This window comes from Carcharodon carcharias, chromosome 31 (assembly GCF_017639515.1).
Source record: "Carcharodon carcharias isolate sCarCar2 chromosome 31, sCarCar2.pri, whole genome shotgun sequence".
NCBI classification, from domain to species: Eukaryota; Metazoa; Chordata; class Chondrichthyes; order Lamniformes; family Lamnidae; genus Carcharodon; species Carcharodon carcharias.
The window spans coordinates 20,778,634-20,799,020 of record NC_054497.1 but is presented as its reverse complement, the minus strand read 5'-3'; the positions used below and the strand labels follow the sequence as shown (position 1 = coordinate 20,799,020).

The window sequence follows — 20,387 nt, the reverse complement described above, 5'->3', positions numbered from 1 at the left end:
ACCTCGTCTCCCCCACCCTCCATTCCAGGTTCCAATCCTGTCTCCATTTGTGACTATGTCTTATTTCAGACAGCTACATCGAGTGCAAAGCCAAACCCTGCAGATATCACCCATTCCTGCTGCCTGCATCACCGTCAGCCAACCCCTGGAGAGGTGCCAGCATGGCTTAGTTGATGACGCTCTCCCCTGCCTTAAAGACCTCTCTCCAGAGATTGGTATATATAATCCAAGGTGACACACTGTCGTACTGATGGAGTGCTGCATTGTCAGAAGTGTTGTCCTTTGAATAAGGGGTTAAATCAAGACACTGTCTACCCCCTCAGGTAGACATCAATGATCCCATGGCACAATTCAAAAGAAGAATTGCGAGTTCTCCCTAGTGCCCGAGCCAATATTTAACACCAAGGCAACACCAAATAAACCGAATTTTGCTGGTCATACTGGATGTGGGAGCCTGCTGTGCACAAATTGGCTGTCTTGTTACAGTATCTATACTTCAAAAGTATTTAATTGGCCATAAAGCACCTTAGATAGTCTGAAGGATATGAACACAGCTATATAAATATGAATTTCTGTGCATCTTTTGTTTACATTACTGGCTGTACATTCAAGTTGCTCTGAACCAATCCAAACACACCAAAAGCAGGCACAGTGCATGGTTAGATATAGAGGAAAGCTCCCTCTACACAGACCCACTAAACACTCCCAGGGCAGGTACAGCACGGGGTTAGATACAGATTAAAGCTCCCTCTACACTGTCCCCATCAAACACTCCCAGGGCAGGTACAGCACGGGGTTAGATACAGAGTAAAGCTCCCTCTACACTGTCCCCATCAAACACTCCCAGGGCAGGTACAGCACAGGGTTAAATACAGAGTAAATCTCCCTCTACACTGTCCCCATCAAACACTCCCAGGGCAGGTACAGCATGGGGTTCGATACAGAGTAAAGCTCCTTCTACACTGTCCCCATCAAACACTCCCAGGACAGGCACAGCACGGGGTTAGATACAGATTAAAGCTCCCTCTACACTGTCCCCATCAAACACTCCCAGGGCAGGTACAGCACGGGGTTAGATACAGAGTAAAGCTCCCTCTACACTGTCCCCATCAAACACTCCCAGGGCAGGTACAGCACGGGGTTTGATACAGAGTAAATCTCCTTCTACACTGTCCCCATCAAACACCCCCAGGGCAGGTACAGCACGGGGTTCAATACAGAGTAAAGCTCCCTCTACTCTGACCCATGAAGCACTCCCAGGACAGGTACAGCATGGGGTTAGATACAGAGTAAAGCTCCCTCTACTCTGACCCATGAAACACTCCCAGGACAGGTACAGCACGCATAAGATACAAAGAGTTCACTCTTCACTGCCAAGCCTCTGAGAAACATGGTGGCATTTTACAGACCTGTCACGGTAGGGCTGTAAAATAGGGTGAGCCATTCAAAAGTCCATTGACTCCAGCGGGACTATAAAATCCTGCCAGGGTAAAATTCTGCCCACAATCTTCAGGAACCTGGGCAAAAGCATTTTGCTTTCCAAAATTATTGGGAGGACTGTGTGCATGAAGCGATAGGCCAGGATTCTTCTGATTGTCAAGCCACTTCCCATATCTTTGTCAGCTTGAATGAGGAAGCCATTAAATATCAGCCAGGCTAAAGCCTGTTACCTAGAGGCATTCACCTTCAGCCCTCACCGAAAGCGATTCCTCAAACACAAACCCCAACTGTCTGTTCCCTAACAAACGGTGACGAGCTGCTTTCTCACACCGTATTCTTTCTCCCTCACATCTCAGTGTCACCACATTTTCCCTATGCTATTGGACGTAGCAAGGGAAGGATGCATGCGGGTGAGTCCTGCAGGCGCTGCTTCACCATCTGCTTCTGCCTGGATGCCAGCTTCATTGGTAGATCCATATCTTCTTCATAGAGTTCTAATGGAGTGAGGACTGTGTTCAGCTCAACCATCTTCACCCTGCTCACACACTGGGGGAGGAATACAGAAGAAATCAGACTCATCATAGCCTGTTGCAGACTCTGCGTGAGTTGGTGGTGCGGGGTGGGTGGGGAAGTTCAGATTGTGCGGAGTAAAACGGGACCCAGAGCGTGGAGAGGGAGGGAGGGAGGGGAGAGGGGCACGGAGCATAGGGGAGATCTGGAACATTGGGTGGGGGGAAAGCGGGGTGGGTGGGGGTGGTGGGGGGAGGAGAGGGAATGTCTGAAATGTGGGCAGGTGAGCATAGGGAAAAGAGGGGCTTCTACCCTGTGGGGAGGGTGGTGTCCATAGTATGGAGAGGTAAGGAAGGGATCGGACAATGGGGAAGGAAAAAGGAATTTGGCATGCTACCCACCCCTCTGTCCTCCACCTCCACCCACTCTTGCCTTCCCTCCCCCTCCTACTCTATCCACTCTCCTTCCCTCTCCCCTACCCCCTTACCATTCCCTTTCCCACCTCTCCATCCCCTTCCCTCTCTCCTCACCCATTCCCTTCCTGCTCCGCACCAATCCCTCACATTCCCCCGTCTGCTTCTCTCTTTCATGTCCCTCCTCCCCATCCCCATCCACCCCTCACTCCAAACCCTCCCCTTCCTCCCTTACCTCTCTCTCTCGAACCCTCTGTTGATCCCCTCACCTCTCTCTCCATCCCTCTCTCACTGTCTATCAATATCTCTGTATCCTTCTCTCTCTATCCCTCTCTCTATTCCTCTCTCTCTCCATCCCTCTCTCTCCATCCCTCTCTCTCTCCATCCCTCTCTCACTCATTCTGTGTCTCTATCTATCCCTCTCACTCACACTCTCTTTCACTCTCACTCACTCTATCAGCCCCTCTCTCTCCATCCCTCTCTCTCCATCACTCACTTCCTCTATCCCTCTCTTATTCTCTCCCTCTCTCACTCTAAGCCTCTCTCATTCACTCTGTCTATCTATTCCTATCTCTCTATCCCTCTCTCTCTCTCCATCACTCACTGACTTCCTCCCTCTATTCCTTTCTCCCACTCAGTGTCGCTATACCTCTCTCACACTCACTCCCTCTCTCTTATTGCCTCTCTCACACTCACTCTCGATCCCTCTCTCACACTCACACTCACTCTCTCTCTATCCCTCTCTCACACTCACTCCCTCTCTCTTATTCCCTCTCTCATGCTCACTCTCTTTCTCTATCCCTCTGTCACACTCACTCACTCCCTCTCTCTCTATCCTTCTCTCACACTTACTCTCTCTCTATCCCTCTCTCACACTCACTCTCTTTCTCGATCCCTCTCTCACTCTCTCTCTCTCTATCCCTCTCTCACACTCCCTCTCTCTTATTCTCTCTCTCACGCTCACTCTCTCTCTCTATCCCTCTGTCACACTCATTCCCTCTCTCTCTATCCCTCTCTCACACTCAATCCCTCTCCCTCTCTCACACAATCTCTCTCTCTAACCCTCTCACATTCACACACTCTCTCTATCCCTCTCTCACACTCACACTCACTCTCTCTCTATCCCTCTCACACTCACACTCACTCTCTATCCCTCTCTCACACTCACTCTCTCTCCCTCTCTCACACTCACACTCACTCTCTCTCTATCGCTCTCTCACACTCACTCACTCTCTCTCTCTATCCCTCTCTCACACTCACTCACTCTCTCTCTCTATCCCTCTCTCACACTCACTCTCTCTCTCTCTATCCCTCTCTCACACTCACTCACTCTCTCTCTATCCCTCTCTCACACTCACTCTCTCTCTATCTCACTCTCTCTATCCCTCTCTCACACTCACTCTCTCTCTCTATCCCTCTCACTCTCTCTATCCCTCTCTCACACTCACTCTCTCTCTATCCCTCTCTCATACTCACTCACTCTCTCTATCCCTCTCTCACACACTCACTCTCTCTCTTTATCCCTCTCTCACACTCACTCACTCTCTCTCTCTATCCCTCTCTCACACTCACTCTATCTCTCTCTATCCCTCTCTCACACTCACTCTATCTCTCTCTATCCCTCTCTCACACTCACTCACTCTCTTTCTCGATCCCTCTCTCACTCTCTCTCTCTCTATCCCTCTCTCACACTCCCTCTCTCTTATTCTCTCTCTCACGCTCACTCTCTCTCTCTATCCCTCTGTCACACTCATTCCCTCTCTCTCTATCCCTCTCTCACACTCAATCCCTCTCCCTCTCTCACACAATCTCTCTCTCTAACCCTCTCACATTCACACACTCTCTCTATCCCTCTCTCACACTCACACTCACTCTCTCTCTATCCCTCTCACACTCACACTCACTCTCTATCCCTCTCTCACACTCACTCTCTCTCCCTCTCTCACACTCACTCTCTCTCTATCGCTCTCTCACACTCACTCACTCTCTCTCTCTATCCCTCTCTCACACTCACTCACTCTCTCTCTCTATCCCTCTCTCACACTCACTCTCTCTCTCTCTATCCCTCTCTCACACTCACTCACTCTCTCTCTATCCCTCTCTCACACTCACTCTCTCTCTATCTCACTCTCTCTATCCCTCTCTCACACTCACTCTCTCTCTCTATCCCTCTCACTCTCTCTATCCCTCTCTCACACTCACTCTCTCTCTATCCCTCTCTCATACTCACTCACTCTCTCTATCCCTCTCTCACACACTCACTCTCTCTCTTTATCCCTCTCTCACACTCACTCACTCTCTCTCTCTATCCCTCTCTCACACTCACTCTATCTCTCTCTATCCCTCTCTCACACTCACTCTATCTCTCTCTATCCCTCTCTCACACTCACTCACTCTCTCTCTCTATCCCTCTCTCACACTATCTCTCTCTCTCTATCCCTCTCTCACACTCACTCCCTCTCTCTCTCTATCCCTCTCTCACACTCACTCTCTCTCTCTCTATCCCTCTCTCACACTCACTCTCTCTCTCTATCCCTCTCTCACACTCACTCTCTCTCTCTCTATCCCTCTCTCACACTCACTCTCTCTCTCTCTATCCCTCTCTCACACTATCTCTCTCTCTATCCCTCTCTCACACTCGCTCTCTCTCTATCCCTCTATCACACTCACTCACTCACTCTCTCTATCCCTCTCTTACACTCACTCACTCTCTCTCTTTATCCCTCTCTCACACTCACTCTCTCTTTCTCTCTATCCCTCGCTCTCTATCCCTCTCTCACACTCACTCTCTCTCTCTATCCCTCTCTCACACTCACTCTCTCTCTCTCTATCCCTCTCACACTATCTCTCTCTCTCTATCCCTCTCTCACACTCGCTCTCTCTCTATCCCTCTATCACACTCACTCACTCTCTCTCTCTATCCCTCTCTTACACTCACTCACTCTCTCTCTTTATCCCTCTCTCACACTCACTCTCTCTTTCTCTCTATCCCTCTCTCTCTATCCCTCTCTCACACTCACTCTATCCCTCTCTCACACTCACTACTCTCTCTCTCTATCCCTCTCACACTCACTCTCGCTCTCTATCCCTCTCTCACACTCACTCACTCTCTCTCTATCCCTCTCTCACTACTCACTCTCTCTCTCTATCCCTCTCTCACACTCACTCTCTCTCTCTCCCTCTCTCACACTCACTCTCTCTATCCCTCTCTCACTCACTCACTCTCTCTCTCTATCCCTCTCTCACACTCACTCACTCTCTCTCTCTATCCCTCTCTCACACTCACTCTCTCTCTCTATCCCTCTATCACACTCACTCACTCTCTCTCTCTATCCCTCTCTTACACTCACTCACTCTCTCTCTTTATCCCTCTCTCACACTCACTCTCTCTTTCTCGCTATCCCTCGCTCTCTATCCCTCTCTCACACTCACTCACTCTCTCTCTATCCCTCTCTCACTACTCACTCTCTCTCTCTATCCCTCTCTCACACTCACTCTCTCTCTCTCCCTCTCTCACACTCACTCTCTCTATCCCTCTCTCACTCACTCACTCTCTCTCTCTATCCCTCTCTCACACTCACTCTCTCTCTCTATCCCTCTATCACACTCACTCACTCTCTCTATCCCTCTATCACACTCACTCACTCTCTCTCTCTATCCCTCTCTTACACTCACTCACTCTCTCTCTTTATCCCTCTCTCACACTCACTCTCTCTTTCTCTCTATCCCTCGCTCTCTATCCCTCTCTCACACTCACTCTCTCTCTCTATCTATCCCTCTCTCACACTCACTCTCTCTCTCTCTATCCCTCTCACACTCACTCTCTCTCTCTCTATCCCTCTCTCACACTCACTCTCTCTCTCTCTATCCCTCTCTTACACTCACTCACTCTCTCTCTTTATCCCTCTCTCACACTCACTCTCTCTTTCTCTCTATCCCTCTCTCTCTATCCCTCTCTCACACTCACTCTCTCTCTCTATCCCTCTCTCACACTCACTCTCTCTCTATCCCTCTCTCACACTCACTCTCTCTCTCTCTATTCCACTGTTTTCTCACTCCCTCTCTCCATTGTTGAAGCTGTTGCTCTGGTTACTGGGCGAGTCCACAGTGGCTGGGGGGGGGGAGATGGTGTTTGGAATATTTCTGGCGGGCGCTGCGATCCCGAGGCTTTGGGCAGATGGTCGGAGACAGACTGTTGCAGTTAGGAAGCTGAGGTCTGTGTGATCGGATAAAGCAGCGAGAGTGTGATTCCCAAGGATTCAGGCGGTTTACAGAATGTACCCCCCCTCCCCGAGATCATGGACTCGGCCGCCGGCGGCGCAGGCGCAGAATCTACCGAAACTGGAGGAAAACAGGAGGTGAGGAAAAGAAAAAGAAATAGGGAGAGGGGAGGGGGTATGAGGGAGGGGAGGGTATGAGGGAGGGGAGAGGAGGGTGGGAGGGTATGAGGGAGGGGAGAGGAGGTGGTAAGAGGGAGGGGATAGGAGGGGAGGGTATGAGGGAGGGGAGAGGAGGTGGTAAGAGGGAGGGGATAGGAGGGGAGGGTATGAGGGAGGGGAGAGGAGGTGGTAAGAGGGAGGGGATAGGAGGGGAGGGTATGAGGGAGGGGAGAGGAGGTGGTAAGAGGGAGGGGATAGGAGGGGAGGGTATGAGGGAGGGGAGAGGAGGTGGTAAGAGGGAGGGGATAGGAGGGGAGGGTATGAGGGAGGGGAGAGGAGGTGGTAAGAGGGAGGGGATAGGAGGGGAGGGTATGAGGGAGGGGAGAGGAGGTGGTAAGAGGGAGGGGATAGGAGGGGAGGGTATGAGGGAGGGGAGAGGAGGTGGTAAGAGGGAGGGGATAGGAGGGGAGGGTATGAGGGAGGGGAGAGGAGGTGGTAAGAGGGAGGGGATAGGAGGGGAGGGTATGAGGGAGGGGAGAGGAGGGTGGGAGGGTATGGGAGGTTATGAGGGAGGGGAGAGGAGGTGGTAAGAGGGAGGGGATAGGAGGGGAGGGTATGAGGGAGGGGAGAGGAGGTGCTATGAGGGAGGGGAGGAGAGGGTATGAGGGAGGGGAAGGCATGGGGGAGGGGGAGAGGAAGGGAGGGCATGGGGGAGGGGGAGAATGAGGGGGTGGAAGGTGAGTTTGAAGGGGATGGAGGCGGAGGGAGTGAGGGGTTGGAGGGAGGAGGGAGTGAGGGGGCTGGTGTGGAGCGAGGGGGAAGAAGGTGGGAGGGGGTGGGGAAGGAATGAGGGAGTGAGGGGTAGGGAGCGAAGGAGGGAGAATTTGGAAGGAGGGAGGGAGAGGAGAAGGTGGGATGGGCGATGTAGCGAGAGAGAGAGAGAGAGACAGCGGTCCTGGGGAGGAAGAGGGGTTGTAGGGATTGTGATTGAATAACATTCTCTATGTAAACGATCTCTGGGACTATGGAGTCGACTGTTCAATAACAAGATCCTCGACTATATGCACTGAAACAGGACCTGGTATTGGAGAGAAAAACAGAAAATGCTGAAAATACTCATTTATGGATAGGGAAACAGCATTAACCTATCAGGTTGATGATATGAAGCCTAGTTATAAACTCTGAGATGGGACCGTTGATGTATCTCCTATGCTGTGTTAGTTAAGTGCATTTTCATTTCATATCAGATAAATGTTGAGAAGGACATAAATAAGTTAAAGATCAAAGAAATAAATTGGGAGCAAAAAGCTTGTTTTTAAGGTTTTTAAGGTGACAAGAATGGAACTTGGGCAAAATAAACTGCAAAAATTTATTGACAAATAGAACAAAGAACAGCAGTGTGAAAAATTTATAACAGTGATCAGTAGAGTCCAGGAGCAATATATCCCACTAAAAAGCAGAAACAAATGAACCAAAAATGGCACAGCATGGATGAATAAAGGCAAAATTGTCATTTGGTAGTGCAGAATATTGCTGATAAAAGAGACATGCTGTCAAAGTTTATTGTCTTACACTCATCAGGACAGAATTGCAAGAATACCAATCTTAAAGGGAACAACAATTTATACTGCATGAGAAGACTGCTGATTGGTTGGCAAGTGGACTCTGATTGATAGAGGCATTTCCATGGAGAATGCACCAAGGAACGTGTTTTTTAAAAATCTGAAATAAAAACAGAAAATGCTGGTAAAAACTCAGCAGGTCTGGCAACATCTGTGGAGAGAGAAACAGAGTCCTTATGACTTCTTCAGGAGCTGAAGAGAAGTAGAAATGTGACATGATGGATTTTATACTGTTTAAGAGGGGGTGGAACAGGTGGAGCAAGATGAAAGGTCAGGGATAGGTGACAGCTAAGGAGAGATTGACAAAGATGTCATGGACACAAGACACAGGGATTGTTAATGGTAGTGTTAAAAACTAAAGAAGGTGCTGATAGTGGCATAAAGATAAGATAGCAGAAGGTGTTAATAGCAGAACAAGGGTCAGTGTTCTGTGAAAGCACAATATGGAAACAAGTGACAGAAATAGCAGAGGATGATCCTTTGAATGCAGAGGCTAGTGGGATGAAAAGTAAGGACCAGGCGGATCCTATCGTGGTTCTGGGAGGGAGGGTTCTGGTGAGGGCAGAGATGTGGGAGATGGGTCCGTCATGTTGAGGGCCCGGTCAACTGCAGTGGGGGGAACCCTCGGTTAAGAGAAAGGGAAGACATGTCAGAAGCGCCATTTTGGAAGGTGGCATCATTAGATGCAACGGAGGCAGAGGAACTGAGAGAATGGAGTCCTTACAGGAACAGGGTGTGAGGAGCTGTAGTCAAGGTAGCTGTGGGAGTCGGTGGGCTTGTAATGAATATTTATGGACAATCTACCACCAGAAATGGCAACAGAGAGGTCAAGTAAGGGGAGCGATGTGTCGGAGAGGGACCATGTGAGGATGAGAAAGGGGTGGAAATTGGGAGCTTTTGCTTAAATTCAAACCAGGCAGGTTGACTCTGATTGGAAAGCTTGGCATTTAATTGTTGCCTTGTGCATTCTCCATGCCAACATCTCTACCAATTTGAGTCTACTCGGCAACTAATCAGTACACTCTTCTCATGCAGTATAAATTGTTCCCTTTCCTATTAGTATTCTTCGAATCTGTCCTGAGTGCAAGACGGAAAGCATTGATAGTCTTTTTTCTGCAATGTTAAAGGCAAAATTGATTTTAAAAATCAAATGGCCTACATTTAGACAAAATGAGAGGATGACCAAAGTAAATATGAAAAGGTTATGAAATAAGTGAAAAAAAACAATTTGGTAGGTAAATAAATAGTTAAGTATTTACAGAAACAAGTAATCAGGATTGGGATTGGGATTGGGACCTCTAGGGGATCCACACATAAGCTCTCAAGTAATGACGGTGAAATGGGAGAAATATTGAATTGAAAAAGTTGAATATTCAACTTCCCCAACATTAACCGGGTTAGTCATGGTCTGATAGGTTTAGAGGGAGAGAAATTCTTAAAATGCATCCAGGAGAGCTTTTTAAGCCAGTACGTAGAAGGTCCTACAAGAGAGGGGGTGGTCCTGCACTTAATTTTAGGGAATTTAGCCAGGCAAGTGGTAGAGGTATCAGTGGGGGAGCATTTTGCAGATAGTGATCATAACTCTGTTAGGTTCAAGGTTGTTATGGAAAAGGACAAGGATGGGCCAGAAGTCAGAATTCTAAATTGGGGGAAGGATGAGTTTAATAAGATCAGATATGATTTGACCAGAGTGGACTGGGAGCAGCTACTTCTAGGTAAATCTGCATCTTAGCAGTGGGACTCATTCAAGAAGGAAATAGGGAGAGTTACAGGGCCAACATATTCTGGTAAAGACAAAGGGAGGGACCAACAAATCCAGGGAACCCTGGATGTCGAGGGTATACAGGACTGGATAAGGAGAGAAAGGGAGGCTTATGGCAGATACCGAAGGCTCAAAACAGCGGAAGCCGTAGAGGAGTATAGAATGTGTAGGGGGGACCTTAAAAAGGAAATTAGGAGAGCAAAAAGGGGGCATGAAGAAACATTGACAGGTAAGTTTGTCTTGCCTGGTGCGTAGATTAGCGACCCTCCTATTGAGATATAATTCTCTAAGCTCCAAGAACCCATTGAAGTAAACAGGCCGAGGTGGGACACCACCCAACTGACTGGGGGCTGCCCAGCTTGAGATGGGCAGCAGCTATCCAATGAGATGCGGTGATCTCACCTGCCATTGGAAATAACCCCGGGGGCTCGCTCTACACCAATCGAGCGAGAGCTTATAACCGGTAACTGTTTCTCCCTGTGTAGTGCCAGCGTTAAACCATGAAGCTAGAGCGTCCTTCTCAGGGCATCCTTGGTCAGGCCTGGGCAGATAGAATGGAGAGTTGCTGAGGTATCAGGGCACCTCCCCCACCCCCCAGCATTTCTAGGATTATCCAAAGGAACGGATGAATCCGGTACTGTTTGATGCCAGCTTGGCTGCGGGGATTGCCGGAAAGCTGCCTGATAGATTCAAAAAAAGCATTCCAGGAATTGCAAGTATTTCAACTCTAATTACAGCCTACAGGACTCCATTCTGGATTTTCCATCAGGCTTCATTCTCCTAGAATCCAACATGTCTCCAGCTGATGCAGTGCGTCAAGTGTGTTAGCCTAGTGGGTGGTGCTTAGTGGTCTGTCTGCCTGTCACCTCTTGCTTTCAGCTCTCACCGCTGGCCAACAGTATGACTATTGCGAGAAAGGGAACTGAGTGTGTAAGCCTCTCCTGTCAGCACATAACCTCTTCATCAGCAAGCCCGACGTAGTGTCTTCCCTTGGCGGCATGTGTTAACTGGGTACTTCACAGACCCGGGCTGAACTACAGGGCACTTGGAGGAGACTGAGATGAGAAATTTTTCCACTCAAAGGGTTTTGAATCCTTGGAATTCTCTACCCCACAGGTTTGTGGATGCTCCATCGTTGAGTATATTTAGTACTGAGATAGACAGATTTTTGGTGTCTCAGGGAATCGAGGGTTATGGGGAGCAGGTGGGAAAATGGAGTTGAGGCTGAGGATCCGCCATGATTATATTGAGAGGAGGAGTACGTTCAAGGGGCTGAATGGGCTGCTCCCGCTCCTATTTCTGATGTTCTTACTCTGCTCTTTTCTGAAGTTTGATCCTCTTCTTCAGGCCTAACTCCTCCTCCTACGCGGGATATTTCCGGAAATTCTCCAAGCCCTGCTTTGACCTGTCACTGTGCCCTCTATTTGTGCACTGCTCTGCTTTGCCTGATGATCTTCTTTGTACATTTACAGGCAACGGGGTCCAAACTGAAGCCATGCCTCTGTTTGGGAATGTCTTCAGTCCGAAGAAAACTCCACCTAGGAAGTCGGCTTCTCTCTCCAGTTTACACACGGTACAGTGGGGGCTTGGGGAAATGGACAGCTTGCCACATCCAGCTGCTGAGCAATGTCACCTGTGTATGATCACTCAGTTAGAATTACTGTCTCACACATTGTGTACCTTGTACCTGTGTCAATCCCTCCTGGATTGGAGGGAACCTCTTCCACTCCCAGCTGCATAGTATGAAGGTGGTGGAGAGATCAGAACATTGCATCAGCCCTCAAACTGTCTGACTCACTAAGTGCATGCCGGTCCAGGTCACTGACTACACACTATGGTGGGAGGGTGGAGGGCTGCTCCTTTAGGAATGGGATGGAGGGCTGTCATTACCTCTCTGATAGTGTAACCTGGATAGTGGTTTGTATTAATCCTGTGTGGATCCTGGTCTGTGGGGCAGTTAGTATTGCTATGTGGTTTGAGTGCTATAATGTATGGGCCTGTGTCTGTTACAGCTCGATCGCGTGAGCCGTGAAGTTGAGCTAGGCTTGGATCATGGTGCTCCTGTGATGAATATTGGAGGACAGAGCCTGAAGTTTGACAACGGCCAGTGGGTGTCAGGTTTGTAGGACTTGTTTTTAAACCTCCGCTTCAAGGAAAATGACCCTAATTTCTCCAGTCTCTCCAAACAAATGAAGTTTCTCGTCGCTGGAACCACTCCTGTGAATCTCTCCAAGGCCTTGACATCTTTCCTAAAATATGATGCCCATAATTGGACAGAGTACTGCAGCCGGGGCCTAACCAATCATTTGTAAAGGTTTACCTTTCTTACTTTAGCACTCTATTTCTCTTTAAAGAGAAGTATACTGCCACGACTCACTGGGGAGAGTGCGCTGCAATATCAAACCCCACTGCTCCCTGAGCCATGACAAATGTGAAAAGTTTGATTAAACCACCTAATTGTTTAATTTAGGTTAATAGAATACAAGCAACAGGTTTATAAACTTAATAAGTAAAAAACTGTTTATTGAACAAATTGTCTTTAACCAGCAGCAAAAGAGAAATATGAACTGTTAATTTCTAACTCTGTAACCTAAACTCTACCCCTTCTTAAATCCCTAGACACATACATACAAGACACACAAAAATATAGATTTTAAGGATAAAACAGTTTAATAGCACTAATACTGAAGTACAGGATTCGATGGGTTGATTTAGATTGATGCCTTCCAAATTCCTTTCAGTTCTTTGCTGATGACATGAGGTGGTCTTCTCAGCACTTTCAGACTTTAGTTTACTGGTTGAGCACTTGCTTTTCAAGATCTCTAATGGTGATTTTCCCCTTTCCTTTTTGACAGAAGGTTCTTCAGAGACAGAACAGGTTTTTAGAGATAGGAGAAAACAAAACAGCTAGCTGGTATAGAATTACAGGAGAAAGAGATTTTAGGTCTTTTCTTGCTCTCACACAAAACCTTGGTCACCTGATTAGGAGCCAATTACAATGTTGTTGCCAGACAGTTCCCCGTTAGACCTGACTCCTCCTCAGCACCATCCTGTCTTTCATGGCACATTCTGTTCCAGTACAGCAACACTGTATACATCCCTCACACTATTCCAGTAAACATGGCTTTCAAACAACAGCCATTGTAATTTTAATCCACAGTCAAACAGAAATAAAAAGATATGTTCTTTACAATAGGGAATCCTTGGCTTTACTTAAATAGCCTTTTCAATTTGTCTTGCAACCTTCAAAGGATTTTGTACATATACCCCCAGCTCTCTCTCCCTGCATGCCCTCTTCCCCCCTCTCTCTTTCTCCACCCCTATTTTCTCCCCTTTTTCTCCCCCTTCCTCTTTCTCCCTATTTCTTCCTCTTTCTCCCTCCCCCCCTGCTCTTTCTCTCTCCAATTGCTTTTCTCTGTCCTATCACTTTTGTTAGACAAGGATATTAAATGCTATGGAGCCAAGATACATGCATGGAGCAAATAGGCACATCACCCATGATCTAACTGAATGACAGAATGGGTTGGGACTGAATGGCCTATTCCTGTTCCGATGTTACTGTGGTGAAATAGGCACATGGCAGATCAAAATTTAATGCAGAGAAGTGTAATGATGCATTTTGGAAGAAAGAATGAGGTGAGGCAATATAAACTAAACAGTCTAATATTAAAACAGGTCCAAGGACAGAGATATCTGGGGGTTTATGCACAGAAACCGGTAGCAAGACAATTAGATAAGACTATGGGGAAAGACTAGGGGAATGGGACTAACCAGAGAGCTCCTCTTGAAGAGGCAGCACACGCATGATGGGCCTAAAGGCATCCTTCTGTGCTGTGGGATTTTGATCCCTCTCTCCCTCCTTCCCTCTCTCTTCTGCCTCCCACTCTTCCTCCTCTCTTTAACCCCTCTTCCCAGTACATGTGTTTACCTCTCACTACTTCTTGTGTTGTAGAGTCTGTGGGTGACGGCAGCACACAGAAGGAGGTTCAGCGCTTGCGGAGACGTAACCAGCAGCTGGAAGAGGAGAATAACCTTTTACGGCTAAAAATTGACATTCTGTTGGACATGGTGAGTGCCAACCTGACATACAAAGTCACTGTGTTGTTGGGGGTCAGAGCAAAACTCGGTAACGAGGTAATGGGGACAATGACCGCTGAGTGTTTGGGAATGTTGGGGACATGGATAGCGTTGGTGGGGAGAGAAGGGGGGTGGGGGGGCGGGGGGCAAGAGAGCGTTAGGAGTAATGAGGAGTGATTGGAGGAACCCTGAGTGATAAATCATTTTCTTGCAGTTATCTGAAACAACGGCAGAATCACACCTGATGGAGAAGGAGTTGGAGGAACTGAAAACCCATAACCGCAAGAGGAAATGAGAGATTGCAATAAGACTGGAAGATGAAGTGAAAAATGTGCATCACAGTGGGACTGCGGGGGTTGGGGGGGAGCGGGTAGAGGAAGAGCAACTGAACAACAATAGGAAAAGGTTGAAGTGTGTACAACAGGTCTGTTTGGAGACATGGAGATTTCTGCTTCGTATCTCCAATCAGACCTAGGAGGTGGGACCCACCACCCATTACGCAGGCCTACATCCTCACCCTGGGGAGAAAGGATGACTTTCTGGGAAAATCAGGAATGTTGTTGAGACAGTCAGTTTCACAAAACTTTCCTTGTGTGCACTATAATGCCCAGTGAATGAACGACATGATGGACTAAGCACAATGTACCCCACACACTCTGAGCTCAAATTTTCAATCGACATTCAGTTCATCAGCTGCTGAAAACATCTGAAGTCAACTCCATTGGAAACACCTCTGAATGGACTGATAACAGGAATCCATGCATAGGAATCTTTTGTGTTCAATGTGGAACTGAGTGGGTAGGGTTATGGGGAACTGCCCATTTCAGACTCCTGGTAACTGTGCAGGAAGGTTGTGCAATGTCATTGGCAGTAGTTCCCAAAACCCAGTGTATATTTCTCTTTTCTCCCCCACGAAAAGGTTTATCTCAACATTTATCTCTGCAATGATATTTATTTTTTTATCCATTATCCTCATTAAGTCATAGCTTTTAAAACCCTTTTCAGTCCCAGTGGAGCTCTCTCCTTCTATCCCACAACTGCTATGGTTTGTGTGCAGGTGACAGAGGCTAAATTCTCTGCACCTGCATGGTGCCTTCGCATGGAGAATGAATGGGACTGTTGATCTTAACACAGAGCAGCAGCAAGGTGCTGAGGTAGTTTGTGTTCATTTGCTCCTCTGCTCGAGTGGACCGTAAGAACAGAAGAACTAGGAGCAGGAGTAGACCATTCGACCCCTCAAGCCTGCCATTCAGTAAGATCATGGCTGATCTGATTGTGGCTTTACCTTCACTTTCCTGCTTGCCCCACCCAATGCCCCATTACCATTTCTCCTTTCAACCATCTCCAAATTTCTGCACATCTTTGTTTCCTCCAAGGTGTTTCTGTAATACTAAAACACAAACCAAGTTATCCATCACTTGCTGCTGTTTTATAAGCTTGGCTTGTAGGGGATGCTAACCAATTGGTTTTCTTGATTTATAAGGGCTGTAAGGATGGTTCTAGGGCAGAGTGTCCAGGAGCTAAACTATTAGTTAAAGCTTTGTTTCTGTGTGATTGTATCTGTCTCTTTCAGGTTGTAATTAAAACACCAGCTGATTTCAAAGCCACCCTCCTATGTCTCTTATTAATCCAGCATCGGTAACTGCTGCTTCTGTTTGAAGGGAGGGACTATAGAGAGTGGGGCTTTTTGACAGAAAAATCTACTGCTGGGGATGGAGTTCAGTAGATTGTGAATTCTGCACAAAAACAGAATTACCTGGAAAAACTCAGCAGGTCTGGCAGCATCGGCGGAGAAGAAAAGAGTTGACGTTTCGAGTCCTCATGAGCCTTCAACAGAACTAGGTGAATCCAAGGAGAGGGTGCCAGACCTGCTGAGTTTTTCCAGGTAATTCTGTTTTTGTTTTGGATTTCCAGCATCTGCAGTTTTTTGTGAATTCTGCACTTTGAGTAAGTTATAAATCCTAGCATTTCTGTCCTGGTTTAGCATGGGGAAAAGTAGAGTGTTGCTTTTGGAGTTCAGTAATTATATATGTAGGTAAATGTGTCAGCAGCACCTTGCAAGCAAGCACAAGGTGAATGGGTGGTGGTGATTTAGGGTTGAATGTTGACCAAGATACTAAGAGAACTCGTTACTCTCCCAATAGTGATGTGGAATTTCTCACTAATACTCACACAGGTCTTAGTTCAACATCTCATTGTTCACCCCTGTTCACTAGGGGAGATGGTGGTGTAGTGGTGATGTCACTGGACTGGTAATCCAGAGGCCCAGGCTAATGCCCTGGGGTCACAGGTTCACAGCAGATGGGGCAATGTGAATTCAGTTAATAAAATCTGGAATTGAATGTCTCAGTGATGGTAACTTTGAAACTATCATTGATTGTTGTCAAAACCCATCTGGTTCATTAATGCCCTTTAGGGAAGGAAATCTGCTGTCCTGGCCTACATGTGACTCCAGACCCACAGCGATGTGGTTGACTGTATTCAGTGCAATGTACTGGAAAGGCTGGTTCTGCTTAGAGGGGACATGTCGCCTAGCCTGAATGGCTTGCATCCCAGGTTGTCAAAGTCACAGGATGTGGGCGCCGCTGGCAAGGCGAGCATTGGTTGCCCATCCCTAATTGCCCTTGAGAAAGTGGAGCTGGCGGAAGTGCTTGCCATAAATTCCCTAGATACTGGGTGGGGAGAAAAGTTGCCAGAGAATGGGAAAGTCAGAAATGTGACACCCTTATTCAAGAAAGGACATTTAACAACAGTGATGAGTAAATCAATGGACAAAACTTAAAACAATCATTATCAATAGAGAAAAAGTACCAGGATAGCTAATGAGACTAAAGGCTGACAAGTTCCTTGGCCCTGATGGCCTTCATCCTAGGGTCTTAAAAGAAGTGGCTGCAGAGATAGTGGGTGCACTGGTTGTAATTTTCCAAAATTCCATAAGTTCTGGAAATGTCCCTGTGAATTGGAAAGCAAATGAAACACCTCTGTTCAGGAAAGGAGGGAGACAGAAAGCAGGAAACTGTAGGTCTGTTAGTCTAACGTCTGTCATTGGGAAAATATTGGAATCCATTATTAAGGAAGTAGTGTCAAGGCATTTAGAAAATCATAATGCAGTCAGGCAGAGTTAACATGGCTTTGTGAAAGAGAAATCATGTTTGGCAAAGTTATTAGAGTTCTTTGGGGATGTAACGCTTGCAGAGTGGATAAAGGGGAACCAGTAGTTGTCATGCATTTGGATTCCCAAACGGCATTTAATAAGGTACCACATAAAAGGTTACTACAGAAGACAAACGTTCACGGTTTTGGGAGTGATATATTAGCATGGATAGAGGAGGATTGGTTCACAAGAAACAGAGTCAAGATAAATAGGTCATTTTCAGGTTGGCAAACTATAACCAATGGAGTGCCATAGGGATCAGTGTTGGGACCTCAACTATTTACGATTTATGGTAATGACTTGGATGAAGAGACCAAGTATATTGTCGACAAATGTGCTGATGTTACAGTGTTTGAAAGGAGAGCAAGTTGTGAGGAGGATACAAAGGGTCTGCAAAGGAATATAGATAGGCTGTGAGTGGGCAGAAATTTGGCAGATGGTGTATAAGGTGGGAAAATGTGAGGTTGTCCAATTTGATGGGAAGAATCGAAAAGCAGATTATTTTAATGGAGACACTGCAGAATGCTGCGGTACAGAGGGATCTGGGTGTCTCACACACGAATCACAAAAAGTCAATGTGCAGGTACAGCAAGTAATTGGGGAGGCAAATGGAACATTGGCCTTTGCTGTGAGGGGGATGGAGTATAAAAGTAGGGAAGTCTTGCTATGGCTGGGCATTGGTGAGACCACACCTGGAGTACTGTATACAGCTTTGGTCTCCTTATTTAGGGAGGAACATACTTTCTTTGGAGGCAGTTCAGAGAAGATTCATAAGGTTCATTCCTAGGATGAAGGGGTTGTCTTATGAGGAAAGGTTGAGTGGTATGGGCCTGGACTCATTGGAGTTTAGAAGAATGAGAGGTGATCTTATTGAAATATATAAGATTCTGAGGGGGTTTGACAGGCTAGATACTGAGAGGATGTTTCCCCTCGCTGGGGAATCTAGAACTAGGGGGCACAATTTTTCAGAATAAGGGGTCTCCCATTTGAGTTGGAGATGAGGAGGAATTTCTTCAGTGAGTTTTTAACACTTGGAGTTCTCTACCCCAGAAAGCAGTGGAGGCTGGGTCATTGAATATAGGCAAGGCTGAGTTAAACAATTTTCATCTATAATGAAGATGAGGGTGGGGTGGGTGTGGGGTTGGAGGGACCGGGTGAGGAGAACAGGCAGCAAAGTGGAACAGAATCGAGAGGCCAAATGATCGACCCCTAATACTGAGATTCTAACATTTGAGCGCAATTAGAGATGGGCAATAAATGCTGGCCTTACCAGCAACACCCGCATCCCATGAATGAATGTGAAAAAGGAGAGTATTGGGATTAGATTGAGCAGTGCTATTGATGACACTTAGCACGGAGCTTATACGGGATTAGTCCAATTGTTAGTGACAAAAGCAGCTTAGTGCAGAGCTATATGGGATCGAGGGATGTTAGGGAGAACTGCTGCATCAGTTTCCAGTTTGTTTTCTGTCCAGTTCAACCAAGTGCTTCCTGTGAGTTGCAATAACTCACACAGGCATCTGAGCTTTTCCCTGTTGTAAATTTGAGGGGATTAGGAAACGAATCAGGAGCTGAATTTCTTGGGCAGAATTCCCATCATCCCTTCCCAGCCGTGTGCTAGAATAGGTAAAGGGACAGAAAGGTTAGAGCAGGCTTGTCCAACCCCCGGCCCACAAAGCCCCTCTCTGTGGCTCCCGGAGCTGCTGTCCAGAATGCCCACAAGACAGGTAGGTTAGAAGTTTGAGGAGCTGCTCCTTCAATCAGAGACTAGTTCTCTCCTGCATTTGCTACTGATAGGCTCACTAGTCAATCAGGGAGCCTATCCGCAGCTAATATGTGAGAGAAACAGTCTCTGATAGGAGTAGCAGCAAACACCGGTGGTGGTGAATTTGCTGGAAAGAAAGAGGTTTTCATGGGGGGTGGGTGAGGGCAGATGGGGAGAGAGAGAGAGAGTCTCCGGGCCACACGGAGTTCTTGTTGTCAGGGCCATGGGGATTTCTTACTGTCGGGATGATGGGGAATAAAGGCTGCCGGGGGGTGGGGGAAGAGACTGGCTTGTGGGAGAGAGAGAGAGTGGGGGTGGGAGTGAGTGTGGGAGTGATGGGATGTGCGAGAGAGTGGGAAAGAGTGGGGGTGTGTGTGGGAGTGGGAGAGAGTGGGGGTGTGTGTGGGAGTGGGAGAGAGTGGGGGTGTGTGTGGGAGTGGGAGAGAGTGGGGGTGTGTGTGGGAGTGGGAAAGAGTGGGGGTGTGTGTGGGAGTGGGAGAGAGTGGGGGTGTGTGGGGGAGTGGGAGAGAGTGGGGGTGTGTGGGGGAGTGGGAGAGAGTGGGGGTGTGTGTGGGAGTGGGAGAGAGTGGGGGTGTGTGTGGGAGTGGGAAAGAGTGGGGGTGTGTGTGGGAGTGGGAGAGAGTGGGGGTGTGTGGGGGAGTGGGAGAGAGTTGGGGTGTGTGGGAGGAGTGGGAGAGAGTGGGGGTGTGTGGGGGAGTGGGAGAGAGTTGGGGTGTGTGGGGGAGTGGGAGAGAGTGGGGGTGTGTGAGAGAGTGGGGGTGTGTGGGGGGGAGTGGGAGAGAGTGTGGGTGTGTGTGGGTGTGTGAGAGTGGGGGTATGTGGGAGTGGGAGAGAGTGGGGGTGTGTGAGAGAGTGGGGGTGTGTGGGGGAGGGGGAGAGAGTGGGGGTTTGTGGGGGAGGGGGAGAGAGTGGGGGTGTGTGAGAGTGGGGGTATGTGGGAGTGGGAGAGAGTGGGGGAGGGGGAGAGAGTGGGGGTGTGTGGGGGAGGGGGAGAGAGTGGGGGTGTGTGGGGAGGGGGAGAGAGTGGGGGTGTGTGGGGGAGGGGGAGAGAGTGGGGGTGTGTGGGGGAGGGGGAGAGAGTGGGGGTGTGTGGGGGAGGGGGAGAGAGTGGGGGTGTGTGGGGGAGGGGGAGAGAGTGGGGTGTGTGGGGGAGGGGGAGAGAGTGGGGGAGGGGGAGAGAGTGGGGGTGTGTGGGGGAGGGGGAGAGAGTGGGGGAGGGGGAGAGAGTGGGTGTGTGTGGGGGA

The 20,387-nt window shown here is 48.2% G+C and overlaps 1 protein-coding gene across 2 annotated transcripts; it reads left to right on the top strand.

The window, feature by feature from the left end:
• The first annotated feature begins 6,682 nt into the window (after positions 1-6,682).
• Positions 6,683-15,793, top strand: cby1 (chibby homolog 1 (Drosophila)). Of its 2 annotated transcripts, none has more exons than XM_041177831.1 (5): positions 6,683-6,721; positions 11,599-11,699; positions 12,139-12,244; positions 14,079-14,194; positions 14,418-15,793. In XM_041177831.1, the coding sequence occupies exons 2-5, from the start codon at positions 11,622-11,624 to the stop codon at positions 14,496-14,498; spliced, it is 381 nt and encodes a 126-aa protein (XP_041033765.1). In that variant the 5' UTR covers positions 6,683-6,721; positions 11,599-11,621; the 3' UTR covers positions 14,499-15,793. The 2 variants fall into 2 exon arrangements, with proteins under 2 accessions (XP_041033765.1, XP_041033764.1); XM_041177830.1 differs by lacking the exon at positions 6,683-6,721 and adding an exon at positions 7,700-7,958.
• Positions 15,794-20,387: the final 4,594 nt, after the last annotated feature.